General features: G+C 44.6%; 1 protein-coding gene across 7 annotated transcripts in view; it reads right to left on the reverse strand.

Annotated features, from left to right (window-relative positions):
* dlg1 (MAGUK family member discs large 1) overlaps positions 1-19,052 on the reverse strand; it is a 627,306-nt gene that overhangs the window by 4,746 nt on the left and 603,508 nt on the right. For 6 of the 7 annotated variants that reach the window (XM_084594967.1, XM_084594969.1, XM_084594966.1 and 3 more), the window contains 10 exons: positions 15,580-15,756; positions 14,246-14,318; positions 14,024-14,123; positions 11,416-11,436; positions 10,574-10,621; positions 7,880-7,930; positions 7,320-7,421; positions 6,877-7,049; positions 4,929-5,038; positions 1,925-2,016 (listed from right to left, as the gene is read on the reverse strand). In XM_084594967.1, coding sequence (XP_084451093.1) covers positions 1,925-2,016; positions 4,929-5,038; positions 6,877-7,049; positions 7,320-7,421; positions 7,880-7,930; positions 10,574-10,621; positions 11,416-11,436; positions 14,024-14,123; positions 14,246-14,318; positions 15,580-15,756 — 947 coding nt within the window. The remainder of the gene's footprint in view (positions 1-1,924; positions 2,017-4,928; positions 5,039-6,876; positions 7,050-7,319; positions 7,422-7,879; positions 7,931-10,573; positions 10,622-11,415; positions 11,437-14,023; positions 14,124-14,245; positions 14,319-15,579; positions 15,757-19,052) is intronic. The other variant, XM_084594971.1, reaches the window with a different exon arrangement.

The raw sequence follows: 19,052 nt of genomic DNA on the forward strand, positions 1-19,052 counted from the left end.
TGACCACCTGGGGTTGTTTAACTGGCAGTCAAATCCCACAGCAAAGGAGCGCCTTGCGAAACAGCCTTGAGTGAACCTCCCGTTCTCGAATTCAGCAGTCAAGTGCCCTACCACTGAGACGCCGAAAATGGAGGTTTAACAACAACAACGAAAAAAGGTCCTCAGACAACTTTATCGTGCATACAGATGGCACAGAGTGGCTTGTTCAAACTGTATTCTGCTATGCAGCAGTCTGCGGTCGCATGCTTCAGTAGGTATTCCAAACAAAAACGGGAATATACGATTTCTGAGCAATTGCATTAAGTTGTATTGACGGCAACGACCTGTTTTATGTTGATACGGCGTCTAACGACAGCATCGCTTCGTTTGGGACGCCACCCGGCAGAGGATCTCAAATGCTGAAGACAGAGTGATGATGTCCTTGTCCAGCATATACTCGATATGGACAAGCATCTTCTTTTTTTTGTAGTGTGGGATGACAACGTGTTCAAATTTCTTTTGCAAGCGGCAAATAGATAAGCAAAAGCACGCCGGAACCGCAAAGAAAAGAAACAAAAAAAAACCTTCTACATGCCGTACTTGCGCACGTAAATCACTGTTGGCTGGCACATGACGCGAACACGCATCCACACTGAGTAGGGTTCGCCGCTGCGCCTCAAGGGGTCGATTCTGCTCGATCTCAGGACCACTTAAGTTGCAGCTGTGGTACTGCGGGCAGCATATCTGCCTCGTAATCGAAAAGCCCTGTAGGGCGAACAGCTCAGTACAGTATGAATTTTTCAGTTGAAATGAAAAGAAAACAACACTTCACCAGTAGGACAACTAGCACCAAAAGAGCACCAGCACCACAAAGCAGCAACAGGCCAAGCGCCACCTCAGGTGGCTCCGCGTGTTACTGCTGTGTTGTACAGAGAAGTACAGTGCAGCCTCGTTAAAGGGAACCTCAAGGAAACTGGAAAATATGTTCTGTTTATCAGGAGTTTGATCTGAGGGAGAGTACGTTTTGCATTGTGCTGTCAGCTTCTACCCCATGGTCGCGGCGCCACAGGTGGGCGCGCAGTTGGTAGATTCCGCAGAAGCGGATCCCGATATGCGAAATCTAGGTAATAAGGAGAATGGTATACAATGGGCTCAAATGTTATTATTTTTGTTAGGCTGCTCATGGTGACAAAATACTTCATTGCAAGTGCTACCGGGAAAAAAGTTTGTGTTTGGCACCCTTTGGCCTAAGATGCCCTTGCGTCATAAAAATCAGTCCATGATCGTCATGCCGCTTTAAAGTGATAGCGTTAAAAGGATCCGTTGACCAAGATCAGACGTCGGCAACCAGCATTGGAGTTGTGAGTGAAAAATCTCTGCTAACACCATGCTGGCAGAGACATGGCGGAGCATTAAATGGACGTAAGCTTGCCTGACATCACGTTTGGCAGGAGCTGCCAGCTCTGGCCTCTCCTTTCACATGGGAAGGTGATATCAGAATCAGCCTGCTGGGACCCTTGCATTCATGTTATCCCTAGGCCACGCTGGCACGTTCGTATGGCTTGGTTAAGAGCGGGGGTTTATATGTGGGCTGGTAGCCTACATTATTGCATCATAACCTTAAAGGCGGAGCTTAAGTGTGTACCATAACTTTAAATTCCAACCAAAATTGGATGAGTTCGTTAACAATATTTAGGAACTGTTTGATATGGATAATCATTTTCAATACCTGTGCCTGTTACAATGACAGCGGTGTTTGTGCAAAATAATGCAGACTTTTGCATGATTTGCATGAAGCTGCCGAAGCAAGGCTCCTTCAATCCGTACGTTGACTTTCATACATTGCAAGATGCTTGCAAGGCAAGGAGTAGAACAGTCAGAAAGAATGAAAAAGATTTCGCCTTGGGACTGGGCACACATGGTGAAGACATTATGAAGGAAGTACCTGTAAAATATTCAGCAAACTCCTGCTCAAGCTTTGCTGCTCGCTCAAATGTTTTCCGTGCCTGCTCCTCTGTTATCCTCTTGTTCATTTCCCTGCAAAGAAAGAAAGGAAAGAGTACACAACATTACTTACAGCCACACATAAATAGCTGTACCATTTTGGATAGTGCAGCACGTTTTCGTATACTCTGTCCACAATGTACAGTATTAGATATAAACAACACCTATTTCACATCAGCTTATATTTTGACTTATAATTTTACAGCACAGTGAAGTGCTGATTATATCCCGCATGCTGGGAAACTTAAACACCAGTTTAAACTTCAATAAACAAGCCTCTCTACGCTTTAGCTGCAACAAGATGAGACGCTTAATTGTGGCATCAAGCGTAACCTCTCAATCAAGCTCAGCAACACACTACAGCTCGTTAATTCGAACTTCACGGGACCGAGAAAAAAGTTCGAATTATCCAATGTTTGAATCATCGAATAGTCTACAAAAATTAAAAGAAAAAAGAACGACCTAAATTACAATAAATATACGCATTTGCTTGAGTAATGAACCACTGTGCATAACGAACCCGCCACCCACTTTGGCCCACTCAGAATTTGAAAAAATAAAAAAATGCGTCGCTCATCAGGGGGAGGTCCGTTCATTTTGCACCGTCCCCGTTGCATTCCACAGCGCATTTCTTGGCAGTGCGCCAGTGTGTTTATCTTCTGACGTTAGTTCTAGCGGGGAAGAGGGGCAAACTGGACGAGTGCCAGCACTCGTCTGGTTGCCCAGGCCTCATTTTCAGTATGTTCGCTTTATCATGCCGCATTTGGGGCGGGTGCCATCCACTGCCACACAATCATTGGAGTGCTTGATAGTGCAAACGGCTTTTTGAAGTGAACGATGCTAAAAGCTGGTGCCACGATCTGCTTTCATTGATGACTAATGGTTGCAAGGATGAACGACTGTCACAAAAAAAAAAAAAAGTTTTTCCGGCGTAAAGTCTTTCTTTTCTTTAATGCGAAAGCATTACCGGGCTATGTCGGCAAGCTCGTGCATACAAAATGTGTGTACAGTCTTGTGTCATTCTCGTAAGAGTTAGGATCAAATAAGTGGTTTCAATCGAAAGAGTAAGGATGCTAAACAAACAAAAAAATGCCAATTGAATGATTTATTAGTTAGAGACAAAAAAAGTAAAATCAATCAGACATCAAAATAGCCATACGACTACTGACGACGTCCAAGAAATGTGACGTCATGCCAACCGGAAGTGAATGTGTTTCCGACTTGAGCCAAATAAATGTGTGATAATAATCAAACGTGTGTAATGAGTGTCAATTAATCAAATAAGAAATATAATTAGGGGGTAAAAGAGTGAAAAAGACCAAACAACAAAATGGCACGCATATGTAGTGACGTCACAACTATGCGGTTGCCATGGGGCCACCACCAGTGACATCACGGCATAGCCTAGCACGTGTGACATCACCGACACCTGGCGGTGCCCCTCTTTATGTCAGGAAGGAGGTCGTTGGCTGCCAATGTGACGTCACGTTGCATCCTGCCAACGCATGATCCCTCTCCTAAGCCAGACGCTCTCTTGCCGCCGGCGCCAGGTGCTTAATTGTGTGCTGTGAGGACATGTCGGGGTGTAACGGTGCGGAGAACGTAACACAGAACGCCGGACAGAGAGTAAGAATAGAAATAAGACAGATAAAGGAAGAAATAAAAGGGGAAGCAAAGAGGGGCAACGAGTGTTGAGGAAGCGTCAATGCTTTCGCATTTGTCCAATGCAGATTCTACAGTTTTCTCAGAAATTTTTTTATTTGGAAACCCATAGCGGCCGTCCGACATCATAGCCTTTCATGGGCGATGATGGTTGGGACTGCACTGACAGACATGCTTATTCGTATTTTCAAATTAACGAGTATTTAGTTGCAAGTTTCGAAGGTTGCACGGAAGAGCAGGCAGCCATCGCTACGGCCGCCAATGGCGCCGGCTGCCGTGCCGCCATGGCGCCATTTCGGCTTTATCCACTATTCCATGGCTTTACCTGGTTGATCTTCTGTCTGCAATATGGACATGTGCAGCTTCTAACTATGCCTCCTTACCATGGAGGCATTTCTTTGGCATGTGCTGGGCACCATGCCACCCAGGCGCGGTGGCACGTAGTTCGAATTATCCACAGCGGAACCGACTCTCATTCGAATTAACAGGATTTTTTTATGCACAGACCTTTACGGAGCTTGGACGGACCAAGTAGTGCAGTTCGAATTATCCAAAAATTCGAATTATCGAGGTTTCAATTAACAAGCTTTCACTGTATCAGGGTCAATATGGTTTCATAAAATGTTAACATTCCTTTACGTCCATGCTTTCACACAGATCATGGAAGCTATGAAATGCACCTTGCACAGGTGAATACAGTTGCTGACTTTGGCTTCTTGTCACCTGAGTTTTCCCGCTAAGTGTAACTACAAACCACTGGTCTTTGTAGAAACAATGCACTGGTTTCCAGACCTATTAAACCTCTGCAATAGCAAAATGATGCTTTTTAAACCTTTTAGTTTTTGCCAAGTACATACACAAGCAAGTACTTTCTATGTTCAGAGATGAGTTCATTGATTCTAATAAATAAGGTGACAACTGCAAATTATCAACCGAAGTACAGTTGTGGAACGCAAGGAACATTTGCTGAAGCTTGACTGTCATGCTGCTATTGCACATGACCAAATTACTTGAGCTGTCTATTTGCATGCTTCACACATTAACCTCCTGCACAGCACAATAACACTCATATGTTTTATATGATCCTCCTGACTCACACAAGTGATTGGAGCATTCTTTCATTGATGAGGCAATTTGTCACAATGGTGTGACAGATGAGGTTGTATATTAGCTAGCAGAACTGAGTGAGGCATAGCTAAATGCCAGGAAAGAATGAAAATGCCCACATTCTATTCATTACTAGCACAACTAGACACCGAAAGAGCGGAAACTATGGCACCTACATTATTGATTCCACCGACTTTGGCTTGATGAAAATGGCAATGGGTTCAAGGCCAGCAACCTGGAGCCGCTTGATAGCATTACCACTCACATCCAGGATGCAATGTTTGCCCTAGAAATGAAAAAAAAAAAAAGAGTAAGGAGGCGCAAAAATATTGTGATGTGATGAAAATGCATTATGTCTTCTGCCTGCTTTTAATCAGTGTGTACAAATATTTGAAATTTCAAACAGTATTTGTTACTTTTTTTTATTCACATACCCTAAAGGCCCTTTATGGGCATTACATAGGGGTCTGAAAAGTACATAAATTTGTTATATTACATAACAGTGGAATATCAAATATCAAACCATACAGGCATATTCTATTCAGACTGAACTTTTACTATTGAAGTATTTGAATCACCTAAATGCCCAGAAATGACCAAATTCCTGGATAGCCAAACATTTAAGTGCATCCAAAAGGCATTCATTAGTTAGTTAACTTGCACTTGACACGTCAGTCACATCAATTAGCTCGCTATTTCCTCCGTGGACCTATAGCCAGCACGCGGTGATCATGTCTTCCATGACACTAATGTGCTGACAGCCTCCGACAGTTGTGAGTGCATGCTTGCGGTTAGAAAAAATATCAGCACTGTGCCACGATGCAGTTGATGACTGGCAGCTACTCTCATCTTTCACAAGCGTTGACCATCAAAATCTGTAAGCTGCATATTTCTGGCTGCAGAGGACATGAAACACAAACCTCAAAGTCAGCCCAAGAAACTTCACAGCATAGTCTTAGCTATCAGAATGCCAAAAATGATGGAACGGGCAAGAGCTAGCATTAATTAGAAGTATTTTACCAATGAACCCATATAATATTAACAAAGTGCAACCTCCCATGGGTCCCGTATTAGATATAAACATTAAGGCGTCTGCTTGCAAAACCACCTAGGTTTACTCTGCATTTTCCTTGTTTATTTGTAACGTGTAACAGCCTAAAATAACTTAGGCTATGAGGAATGTCGCAGTGGAAGGCACTGAAAATTTCCGACCACCCGGTGCTGTTTAACGTCACCCAGTATACACGTGCCTTGCTTTTTGGAGTCAAAAAGTGACCACTGTGGACGGGATCGAACCGACGTCCTTGGGATCAGCCATTACATCGGGGCCTGCGTTCTCTTGCTTCAACGTGTTATCCTGTATACGAGGCTCCCAATTTGTGAAACAGTCAAAGCTACCTCAAACTGTGTGCTCGGGTTGCTCAGCTGCACGACTCCCAAGGAGATGGCTGGAATGAAGACATAATTTAGACCATCTGCAATCAGCTGCCGGATAAGCTGCAGCCACGTCAAGAAATTTTTCAGGTAATTTTGTGAAATTAATTGCCTACAAATTATAGAATTAACAAATTATCGCAACATTTAGCTACCCACAGACCCACACATATGGAAATGACAATTGACAGGCAAGAAAATATTCAAACCAAAATTCCAAGGGATTAGATAAATGGCTCCTGTGGTATGTGTTGAAAAACCCTCATTTGCTGCATCTATTTTTGTTTATATATATATATATATATATATATATACACACATGAACCTTGTGCTGGAACCCTTGTGTAAACATTGACTGAGGGGCCACAAACTCATAAACCTACATGCATGTTCATTTGGTGGCACAGGTTTCCTGAGCTGTTTATGAAAACTGGCTATACACGATTTTGCAAAGGGGTGAAGGAAGTCAAAATGCTCTCTCCGGGGGCCGTGAAATAGTATATGTACAGAAAACAGAAGATTTGGGGACTGTTGACACAAATGAACACACAAGCAATGCATAGTCAGGAGGGCCGATTAGTCAAGTTTCTATTCGTAAAACATCTGACTTGACAATTCTAGAGCAAGCTTCCCCACCATTCCACCAACAAGGTGACGACAGCCAATAGGCGGAGCATGTAAGCAACCCACCTTCTCTGCCACCTCTCGGACAGAGGCGACGCTGGTGCCATAGAGGTTGTCATTGTACTGGCCGGCCTCAATGAAAAGGTGGTTCTGGATGTCTCGTTCCATCTGCTCCCTTGAGGCTACAAAGTGGTAGTCACGACCATCTACCTCGTAGTCCCGCTTTGGCCGGGTCGTGTCTGCAAAACGCAAGGGTCATCCCTATGACACCTGAGCCTACTGCTGAGAATGGTATGTTGACCACCCCTGTACGAGTTCAAACAAGTCTGACTAATGACTTGTGATGGAGATGATGCACAAATATGAGAGTATGTGCACAAATGCATTGCCATGTGCAAGCAGGTGTGGCATTTTCCAGTGCCCTGTCAATTGTGTTGATGCATTTTCATTGCACCTTCTTCACTCACAAGTCATAAAAATTGCATCTTATTAAAGGAGAGTGTACTTACGTGGAACACATGATCCAAATTTTTCAGGGTACTCTGATATCAGGTCATCATTGATTCTGTCTTTTAGGGGTCCCAAGATTATTATGGGCCGCGTGTAGGAAACTGTTGAAACAAAGTAACTTTATTAGACACACAGATAGCACACCGAAGGAAGTGTTGTGGCTTGGAAAACTGAACTGAGCCGGAGAAAATGAGCGTTCTGAGCAAGCAATAATACAAGACAGTGAGAGCTATTTTGCACGGCAATTATATAAACCCCAGACTTGCAAATCTAAAGTGGGCGTGAGGCACAAGGTAGGCTCCAATATTACAACATTCAGCAGTGTGCATACACTTAGTAGAAACGATTTGAATAAATGTGTAAAGAAAATTGCAAAGAAAGGGAGCTGCAGTGGTAAATAACATACATACTAGAAAAAAAAGAAATCTGAAGATCAATATTGTACACTTCTCACAATGGTTTACAAGCTCAAATACAAAATGGCACTGCCCAAAACCATGCAATAGTGTGCTACTGACAAGAAAAAAAAAAAAATGCATAATGAAATATTGCTACTCACTTTCCTGCTGTACAACAGCCTCATAAGAAAGAACAGGCTCGTCAATTCCTCCTGTAAATGAGGGGGGGGGGGGGGGGGGGGAGAAATTTCTCAGCACAAGCTGGCAGCACTGAGAATTTGAAGGGAACTTTGAATGCACAGACATCTCTATACACCATATTTGCACGATTATAAAGCGCCCCCAATTGTAGCACACAGTAATATTTAGGGCCTAGGAACCATGAACATAACTTGGCGCCAATTCTACCGTGCACAATAAATAATGCAGTGAACAAGCGTCAGAAAATTGCTTTAAACAATTAATGGAAAATCTGCATGCACAGCCATGAGACATGGACGTCATAGGCTACTCGCCATCAGAGTGCCAGCAGACAGCTCTTTCTTGCTGTCCGCTGACCACAAAAGGTAATCTTCAGTACCATCCAAGATGCTGGAAATAGAACATTTTTTAAACGCACGTATGACCATTGCTAGTGGGAGGGCCTTCCATGCGCAGTCTCCGAGCGCCGCTCTCTTGAGACCACGTGAGGGACTGCTCACAGAGCCAGTCGCTGTATACTGCACAAACGGCGTGCACGCGATCCTTTACGGGCTTATATTTCAGCCATGATACCGTGATTTAAGCACGCATCGAGCGGCTGGACAAACACAACCAAAAAACAGAGGCAGCTCATTGGAAGACCGGAAACTCAGTGGCTTGCTGGTATCGACGGCATTGTGGCTGGCCATGGTTTTTTGAGCTCCTTCGTTTCAGTTTTTGAGATTTCGGTTTTTGAGTCCGATTGTAACTCGCATGTATTTTTAAACGCTTATTTTTGGAACAAAAGCAGTATGTTAGAATCGTGCAAATACGGTACTGCTGGTGTGTTGCCCATATGAAAACTCAAGTAGTGGTAGACTTTTCTCTCAGCAGCACATTATTTGCACATTTTATTTTAGCTGTTCAAAAAGACGAACAAAACGCCAATCTATCTGCTTACTGTGACATTTGCTGCGGCTGTAACAAAGGGAGAAGAATGGCACATTTTCTCACGGCAGGAGGCACAATATCAGTGCAAATATTTTCATGGTCCTACGAGACAACGCACAGTTGCTCTCTATTTATGAAACAAATGCCAGTGAACTGCTGAAGTATTATTGCAACAAATTTGGTATGGCTGAGTTAACTTAGTCTCAGACAGATCATGCTACCACTACAGTGAAGCTCGTAACTACGAACACTGCATTAACAAACTTTTCAAATTAACAAATGTTCTTCAAAATCCCGAACAGATTTCCAATATTTTCTATGTAAAAATATTTCAGAACTAGGAGTTTAAATATAGCGCATGTTTCAGAATAATGTACGTCATTTATTATTGCTTCCATAATCAAGGAATCAAGGAAAATCAGCGTTACGAATTCCACCAAAATTAACAGCACCGCAACTCTGGCGTGATACTGAAACCGCCCTTTCTGTGTGTATGATTCCCCCGGGCTATAGCTACCATAATCACCATATATAGTGCCCTAGCGCCACTAAAAGGCTGTATTTTAATATGCAGTAGCCAGCAGGCCTAACTGCCTGCATTTTTTTCCCTCATTTCAGGCATCCTACTCATGTGTGTTGCGATGTTTGCTGGTAGGTCGCCGGTGCCATCACCACGTGTGGGCAGTTATTTTTTTGTTGCGGATAATCTTACTGCGAATTTAGTGAGATACAATGATGAATGCTGCCAGCAATGGCGGCAAGAAAAGTTCATGAAGTTTTTGCTGCCAGAAAAAGTGGCCGTATTGCAAGAAATGGATGTAGGGAAAGAACAGATCGGTCTCTGCAGGCAGCCTGAAAGACCAAGACAAGACTCATACTTCGCTGAACAGTGAAGATAAGGTATATCGAACCCTGATGTTTTATTCCGCATGAACAAAGTCCGCACATTCATTGCTTGGTGAAATGGCGTAGCCGATGACATATTGTGCAAAGTGGAAGGTATAGAAAGTTTTTGATCGAGTGCACTGCACGCGGAAAAACAGGGAAACTGATTTTTTCAAATAAAACAGGTTTGAAATTAGTACAACATTTTCATATGAAATTTTGCTTGTCTGCACACTGCCTACTGCCAAGGTTCATACTTAGGTTTAACCACTGGCTTATAACACCAAGTTTTTTCATTACAACAATATTTAAAAAAAGCAAACAACTTTTGGTGGTCCGACATGATTCGCTACATCGAGATTTGACTGTACAACCACAAAGCCTGTCAAGTGTTGCACGTTAAGACAGTGAAGAGCAATAGCGAAGAGCAGCTGTCATTAAATCAACAGTGATTGCAACTGCGTGCACAGCGGTTACAAATTTGATAAACCGGTTGAAGATATCCTTTCTTGCTTTCCTTTCTCTAAGCTAAAACAATGCTACAATGTCATTGGATATGTGGTGTTGGAAAAAAAAAAAAGCAATGAGGTATGAGCTCTTTGGTCCCTTGCACTGTACATTTTAAGCTACTTAACAGTGCCAAGAGAGACTGCGCAGAAGAAGGACAAAAATAAACACGAACACAGGTGCCTAGATGGGAAACATTCAGAAAACCACAGCCATAGGCTAAAATTTCACACATATAATGCATAAATGTGCAACTCCAGGCATCAGCAAGGAAGTACACAATGATGGGAAGGAAGCTGTTACTGCTTAACATGCAAAATGGTGGAACTTACTTGTGCTGCTTGCTTCGCTATCGCTTGCGTAGGATGTGTTTGCCGTGTCTGTGAGTCCAAAGGTGTCAGTATAAGCATAACGTGCACACAACAAACATGTAATAAACATTTCGAAACAGCCATGCTTGCACTGTGATTAGTAACATTTCATTAACACAATCTCTTAGCAGCCAAAAAGTTAACACTAACAGCATAAGACAGCACCTCAAATGCACAGGTAGTGCACACCGAGTTACTGCAGCATGCTTACAAACAGCAAAAATGGACGGAAAAAAAAAAAAGACAGCTATTCATTTTATAGCTGATTCCTACAGCTCCAGGAGTAAGATGCTACAGTTATAGTAAGGTCACTCAGACCAATAAAAAAAAAATCTTTCCTATATCAATGCCTTTACCAAATAAGCTCAGAGGCAGAGGATACTAAATAATTCCCTAGTAAGTAAACACACGGTGCTAGTTTGCTAGTTTAAAAAAGAAGCACTAAAGATTACTATTTGTTCTGCTCTTATTGTCCTATAAAGGTCATTCGGAGCAGCAAAAAATGCATTTCAGTACCTTAACTATTAACTCTATTAACTCAACTATCAACTTAGAGGATAGTAAATAAATGGCTAGTTATTAAACACATGGCATTGGCACAATGTAATATCCCAAGAATGAAGCTGCAGAAAATGCACAACAACAATTTCGAGCTAACTGCAATACCCCTGAATGCAGCAAGTCTTACGCAAGCAAACAGAGGGAAGGGTGAACCAACCAGGAAATTTTTCTAAGCAAATGAGCGAGACAACAACAAAAATTAAACAAAAGCTCGAGCAAGGAGCGCACTCTTGTGGCATTACCTTTGGTTGGGGACCCGTCCCCTGGAAAGCAGAGTAAAAAGAAAAACAAAATGCAGAAAACACCTCGATTTTTTAATGAGCAATATTAAGAACCTCAGTGTTGACACAAGATTCTAAACACACACACACACACACACACACACACACACACACACACACACACACACACACACACACACACACACACACACACACACACACACACACACACACACACACACACACACACACACACACACACACACACACACACACACACACACACACACACACACACACACACACACACACACACACACACACACACACACACACACACACACACACACACACACACACACACACACACACACACACACACACACACACACACACACACACACACACACACACACACACACACACACACACACACACACACACACACACACACACACACACACACACACACACACACACACACACACACACACACACACACACACACACACACACACACAGTAGCTCTACAAAATTTTTCAAGCCCAACTATTGCTTCTTAAGCATGCTACATTAAATATGAGAAAGCAAGCAAGGGGTTGTACTGTATATCCAGGCATGTAAACAAAAGACTGAAATGACTTTTCATTACATGCCGTGAAAAGAAAAAAAAAAGTTTTATGCACAGTGCCTAAGCGAAGTTTGCCACCAATTTTTAAGGACAGGCTATTTGGGGTATTAAGGTGGCTTCTGTGGTATAGTAAATCACGACAAAGAGAATGCAGGTGAATCATTAGTTCGGTAACTAAATTCTCACAGTAAACTTTTTGCACATTACAGTTAAGCACCTGTTTGTCAGCTGTATGAAATAGCTAGGCCAGTTTGTAGAACTCTGATATCAATATTGCCCGTAATGCTGTGAATCAAATAATTTTAGCCACCCAGTATGCCTTTCGAGAACTGCATGCCGTTAGAGCACCCAGCAGTACACGCCACCCAGTGGCGCGTGCGCCATGTTACCTTCTCTGTTCTACCCATGCTGTGGTGGTTGCCCTTGTGTGGTGTTCCGACATGGGAGACAAAGCTATGTGATGTGCGCAGCAAAAGTGACAAGTATGGGTGGGCACTCTTCTACACGCCACAGCTGTGCCATCTTTATGCACTGAAAGGCCTGTTTTGAAAAATTACTGGCAGGCTTGTTTGATATACTGGTTATAGGGCTCGCAAATGGAAGAGATGTGTGTAAAGCAGCCAATGGTGAGGGGCGGGGATTAGCTATCCTTTAAGCAAAAAATTTTCTTACAGACCAGAAAGCTGCGATAAGTGTCCCCCACTCCAGAACCTACTCCTGAATTTGATCATTAGAGAACAACTGCCATACTTTTTGAGAACAAGGCGATATTCAAGGAATCAAATCTATGCATATATATGCTGCAGGCAATGCATGAAAAGCGTTTTTTCACTAGCATTAAAACCATATAACCGACGGTTAACGCTCCTGCTCCTTCTCAGTTTAGCAGAGAACAGCGGAGAAGCTCGGCGATAACACGATGGTTGGCAATATTAAAAATTTCCATTGCCCTCGCCCTTGAGGAGCACTGATGCCACCAAACAATGCTTGTAGGGCTGTGCTTTTGGCAGTTTGTTTTTACTTCTTCGTATCTATCATTTCTATGTGGGAAATGTTTCGATATTGTATTTGACGCCATCATGCATCCCCACCTTGCTCTGTTGCAAAGAAGCCTGAAAGCCATCGCAATTTTAAGTGCTGACTGTGCTATTGTTTCAGATGCTAGCACCAAAATATTCTGCATGCGTAAACTATAAACTTCAAAACATTCGACCCCTCAGAACTAGCCGAATCCTGATACCAGTGCAGCTTCCCTTTAACCACTAACCCAGAGCTGCACTTGGGTGACTGTTTGCTAATCACAATCGCTAATGGCATGTCACACTCGTCCAGCTTGATGTTGCAGAGCTCTCACCACCAGAGATGAGTTAAGGATGGGAACTGCATTGGTTGTAAATCTCTACACTGGGGGACAATAGCTGCATATGAAAAACCATGTTTTGAGCCTGTCGCGTGTGTCTAAAGCCTAACAACAGCCATTTCATAATGGCATCACACATGTAGAATGCCTTCAGCAGCAATAATCTTGAGAAATAGAGCTGCTTCTTGGAGCAGTTCTGACAGCAGCATTGCTGATGATTTAGTATCTGTTTCAGACAGAACTCCAACTTTGTGTGCAAAATCATGAGCAAAAGGCGCCCCCCCCCCCCCCCCCCCCCCCCCCCCCAAAAGCAGTTTTTTCTCTTTCAACAAAAATTTCTTCTTTATTTCTAACCAGAAACCAATGAAGTAACACATCTCATGAATCAAAATCACATGGTGATTATTACTTTACTACTAAAGGAATTACTACTTGAGGATGATTGGTGATATTGGTATTGGAGACAATATGACAGTTAAGCGCTAGTAGTGGTCGGTATGGCAAAACACTGCACCAAATAAAAAATATAAAGGACAACTTTTATGCAATACTATGCATACACCAGAAAAAGATACCGGCTGCCAGAAACAAGCAAATTCTACGCATTTCGAACAGCAGCAAAGACTTGTAAGACTCACTTTCGACATCACTGCCATCTTCCGTGCTGTTGTCTTTGCTCTTCATGAAGGGGAACTTTCTTGAAAATGAGAAATTCTTCTTTTTCCTCTCTAGTGTGCCCTAGAAGAAATCGAAAGCGCAAGACAAGCTTTTAAGCATGAAGCAAGAAAGACCTGGAGCTGGCATGCAGTTGTAGCACAGAACAGCAGCAAGGAAGTCTCACAGGAAACAAATCATCTTACTTTGCCGTCGCTATAGCTGCTCTTTCCTTGAAACTTGACCGACTTAAGCCTTGCGCGTTCCCTCCTCTCCACTCTGCAAGGAGATGGGGAATGTGAAGAGCAATATAAAACAAGAATACAATGCCACCTCATGGAATTTTTGTAATGTGTAACGGAACACAAAAGCAGTGAGCACTTCTGGCACCGTGGTATATGCATTGCAGGACAAAGGCACAGCAAACATACGGCCAGTGAGCACACACTCTGTCATCCTCTATTCAACACAGTCTCTCGTATTACTAATGGCATTATTGAAAGCACTTAACAGTAGAGTTTATGGGCTCCGTCTACTGCCATATATGTTAAGGGCAGCCAAGGAGAGGAAAGGCAGAGAAGTGCTGCTGCACCTGGCATAATGAATGCTTTCTTTTAGTGCTTTCAAGGGGTGATTGATCATGCTGAAGCTACTGAGCATATTCCATAGGGGAGCTCCATGTCTTACAGGGTTGCTACAGCGTTCATATGACGTAATCGTAGAAGAGCACCAATCTTGCACAAATAGATGGCACAAGGGCTCTGAATGACTGAGGTGAATGACTAGGTCAGTTGATGTCCCATCTTAGAGAACACAGTGTGAACAACGTGCACCAAAGACAAAAGACGGACAAGAAGAACATGGCACCGTGGTCATCTTTCCCGCCCTCCATCTTTTGTCTATGCTTCTGTGCTGTGGTTTGTAAAAAAACCTTTGGATAATACTCATATCAGCTACAGATACAGTGGCCTCAGAACTTTGAATCAAGATGCAACACCGCAATGGGTCGTCCTGTGATTTGCCAGTACATTACTGATGAAGAATTGCAGCTACTGTTATGAAATATAACTTCTAGTAATGATAACGAGAAGGTACTCCTTTAGCATATTTACTGACCAACAGATTAGAACAACATTCTTTTCCCTTTTCTACCACTGCCTGAAAAAAAGAAGAAAGAACTGAACAGAGGCAGGAGTTATGTATGCTGCAATGATCTGTAGCAATGTACTGTTGTGCTCAATACAGCCTGCAATGCATCTGGAGTGAACCATCTAGCATTTCTGCTTCATAGTAAATCAGCAACACTTTCAACAGTCCACCCAAAAAGCCAAAACATTCAGTATACCTTATAGCTCGCACTGATGATTAAATGTATACATTTGCATTAACATCTGGCTTGCAATGCTTCAATAACTGGGCTGCTGCCATATCGTGTGCACTGAAGCTTATAGTGAGCACATTACAGTGCACTGTTTAATGCGTTTCACATCATCAGCTACACTTGGTGTCGTTGATTAAGAAGCAGCAGGCCCTTCCTCACCTGCGCTTGCTGGGAATGATGCCAATGAAGTCCTCATGGCCATCGGGGAGTATCTTGCGCGCCTGCCACCACTCGTCGTCGCTTGCGTTGATGACGTGCAAGATGTCGCCAAAGCGGAACGGGAGACCTCGGCTTGGGAGCCCACTGTCTCGAGATGGCTCGTAGTCGAAGAGGGCTCTGCACCAGACAGGAAACGAAGTCAAGCACTGCAATCTCAAATGTGTAGCTGCGCACAATAATGAACAGATGCTCGACAGTGGCCAAGTTTCATCTGTTTTTCACTGGTCTCAACAGCCATTATTAACAACTACAAGGTGTGCAAGTTGACAAATCCATAAAGTCTCAAAACGTCACAGTATTCCAAAAGATGCAAAGTGCTTAATCACGTCCACAAGGAGGAGACACGATCGGTTGTAGCACGCCATAGCAGAGTGAGCTGCAAGTGCATTAACACCATTAAAAACTTCCGTGAGGCCCAAAGTGGAGACATGTAATAGTGAACATGGAAGGAGAAGTTGGTAAAAACGGCGCAGTCAAATGAGGCTACGATATGCAATCTAATCCTTATAGCCGCGCCTCTCAGCTCTACTGCCACACCGAGCGTTCGCTCAACTCAACCGAGCCACCTGCATGAGAGGCGAACCCGTCCCTGCTCCCTCCCGCTCCAGGCGCCGCAGGTGCGCTTTCCTGCAGCACACGTTGAGCGCCGCCTCGGAAGCGCTGCGGGAAAGCTCCCCTTCCAGTCTCTGCACAGAGCGCCAGACTGCCTCCCGCGGCAGGGCGCAGCCGCATCACCTGGGCGCACCTGTCAGCGGGCAGATCTGAAGTGGCGCAAGCTGATTAGGCCACTTACGGGAGCCGCACGCAGCTGCGCGCGCAACTGCGCTAAAAAGGCCCCGTCGCGCACTCCGGCGGGAAATTATCGCGATTACGTCAGACAGCTATACGAGGGCCCCGGGCTACGGCACCGCAACCGGTGCGCGAATCGGCTCTCTTTGCAGCGGGGACCGTCGGTAGGAGCTAAACGACGAGAAATAAGCGCGTTGCGACAGACTAGCCTGAGCATCGCGCATCAGTCACGAAGAAAAAGCTTCTAGACCAGGGTTCTCAAACTCCTTCCCTTGCGGGCCGCACTCGGAAAATTCATCCCTCGCGGGCCAGGCGGCCAGAAATGACAGCAACGAAAACAAATAATGAAACAAAAATATGAAATAAAAACGAATAACAATAAAAATAAACTAAAACAAACCAAAACGCGTCATTCCCAGATCTTCATCTCTTTCATGACCTCTTTCATGATGAAAAAAAAAAAAAAAAAAGAGCAGGTACTCTCTTCTGCCTCAAAAGCTTACCGGTCGCCTCATCAGGACGGCTAGGTAAGAGCTGCTTAAAAAAGTACAATGCTTAACACCACGGTCACTTATCCTCAAAATAGAACTGACGCTGAAAAAGAGGCCGTGCTACTTGGCGCCCTGCTCTTGAAGGCAGCTTATGTCCGTCCGATGTCACGAATTCGACAGAGAAAGTTGACTGCTTACGTGCAGGAATGCGAACTTGAACAAAACGTTGCGGGCTAGTTCCCTCTTGCAGGAATGCGCAAACTTTACAGACGCGTGGGTATAATATGTTTTCGAGTGAGGTTTACGACATCATGTATCGAAGTTTTTCAGGTGGTATAGTAATCGATGTGTTTGCGTGCTGGGCGCAGAATGCGCCGTTCTTTACGCGGGGTCTGGGAGACGTAATCACAGAAACTATGGTGTCTAGAACAGAAACCTCGGTTTGAAGGCATGCAGCTGGAGGCATATGTATACATATCCCACCGTTTCGAATCCCTGCCGAACGCTAGCCCCTAACTCTGCTAGCAGATGCATGGCAAATGCGTCTTGAAATGGCATGACACCAGCCGGAACTCTGGGCAAAGATAGGTCGAGTCACTATTTTGATATTAATGCCGGAAGAACTGCAGGCCGCCAGTGATGATGCCAGCCACCTCGCTCTCCGGCCGTCAGCGTGCTGCCGTCATCTTTTGTGGCTACTACTGAGTGATCACAATGCGACGGAACAAGGATTTTTCTCATAATGGGGCTAGTAAGGCATTCACCTTAAAACACGCTGAGATGTTTGAAACCGTGTGGGCGCCGCGTGTTCTAGACTTTGAAGTAACGGACTGTTTGGCGAGACGGAGCGTTTTATTCAAGATCGGCGGCGCAAGGGGAACAGCACAGAAAAGACGAGAGCGCGCAACTGTCCTTCCCGCGCCGCCTCCGTTGCGCTGCACGTCTCGAAGGTTTGAAATTTGGTAGTTACTACATGGTAGGCTTACACGCCCTTCCACAGCGACGACACACAACCACTTTCACAATGGACAGCGATGACAGCAACCACCTTCGAGCCCACCGATTGATATGTTAATTAAGCCGTTCCACTCGCTTGCCGACTTGATATGGGCTAAACCTTGCTCCAGCGTTGTGTTTGTGGAGAGCGCGGTGCGCAAAAAGAAAAAAAAAAGAATTTAGCATTGGGCTCCTGCGAGTGTTTCTGCAGAGGTGAGCTACAACACACGCAGACCGCGCCGCGTCACTCGTGAAAACAAAACTCTCGGTCAAGGAAGGGTAGATAGGTAGGCCAGTTGGCGAGACACTGGAAAATTAAAAACTGCGATAGGCACAAGCCAGGGGGAAGCGACGACACAGGGCGGTCTCCATTATTCAATTTCAGTTGCAGAAAACAACCACGACCTTGTATTATTATGCACCAGTCTGGCAGCTGGGGCGGGTTTAGACTTCGTGTTGGTATACGTTTCAGAGCCGGAATATGTACAGGTCGACGCAAGATTTAGTTCTGCCCGTAAAACGCGGCCTTTAAGGATAAAACTGAATGCCGAGATATCCGCGCAGAAGTACTGCTGCACCCAGTTTGTCAGTATAATCAACTAGCGCCCAAAAGTTTTTTTTGCACGCGAAAACGCGTCGCACGCCCGACGCCCGCGCCGGCGTTGACGATTCCACTCCCGCATGGTCAGCAGCCGAGCGGCGTTTTTTTTTTGCCGCCCAGTCGCGATGCACGCGCCCCCATCCGGCCGTGCGTCGAGGTCGCGCACATCTTGTTTTCCCTGTCGCCGCGAGCTTCAAGTTGTGGTTTCCTCTCTTTCTTCTGGGTCAGGTGTGTCAAGAAAACAGGCAAGGCATCACTTCCAACAGCTATGGATCTAGATGCAGAAGCCATAGCACAAGGGAGGTATCAGAGGTCCGCTGGCAAGGCTAGCAGCTCATAAACAACCTCCGAGCTCAGCGTAAACACTCGTGGCCCCAGCGGACGGCCCACATTCACCGAACTCTAACCTAAAAACCTAAAAAAAAAAGGAAATGCACGGTGCCCGATGCCCGGACCTTGCTGTCGTTGCCTCGTGCGCCCCCGCGACTCCGAAAGACTACATTGCTGCTCGGTCGTTCCGGCCGAGAAACCCGAAA

The sequence above is a fragment of the Amblyomma maculatum genome, chromosome 2 (assembly GCF_055883805.1).
Source record: "Amblyomma maculatum isolate TAMU_Amacu chromosome 2, ASM5588380v1, whole genome shotgun sequence".
Classification (NCBI taxonomy): domain Eukaryota; kingdom Metazoa; phylum Arthropoda; class Arachnida; order Ixodida; family Ixodidae; genus Amblyomma; species Amblyomma maculatum.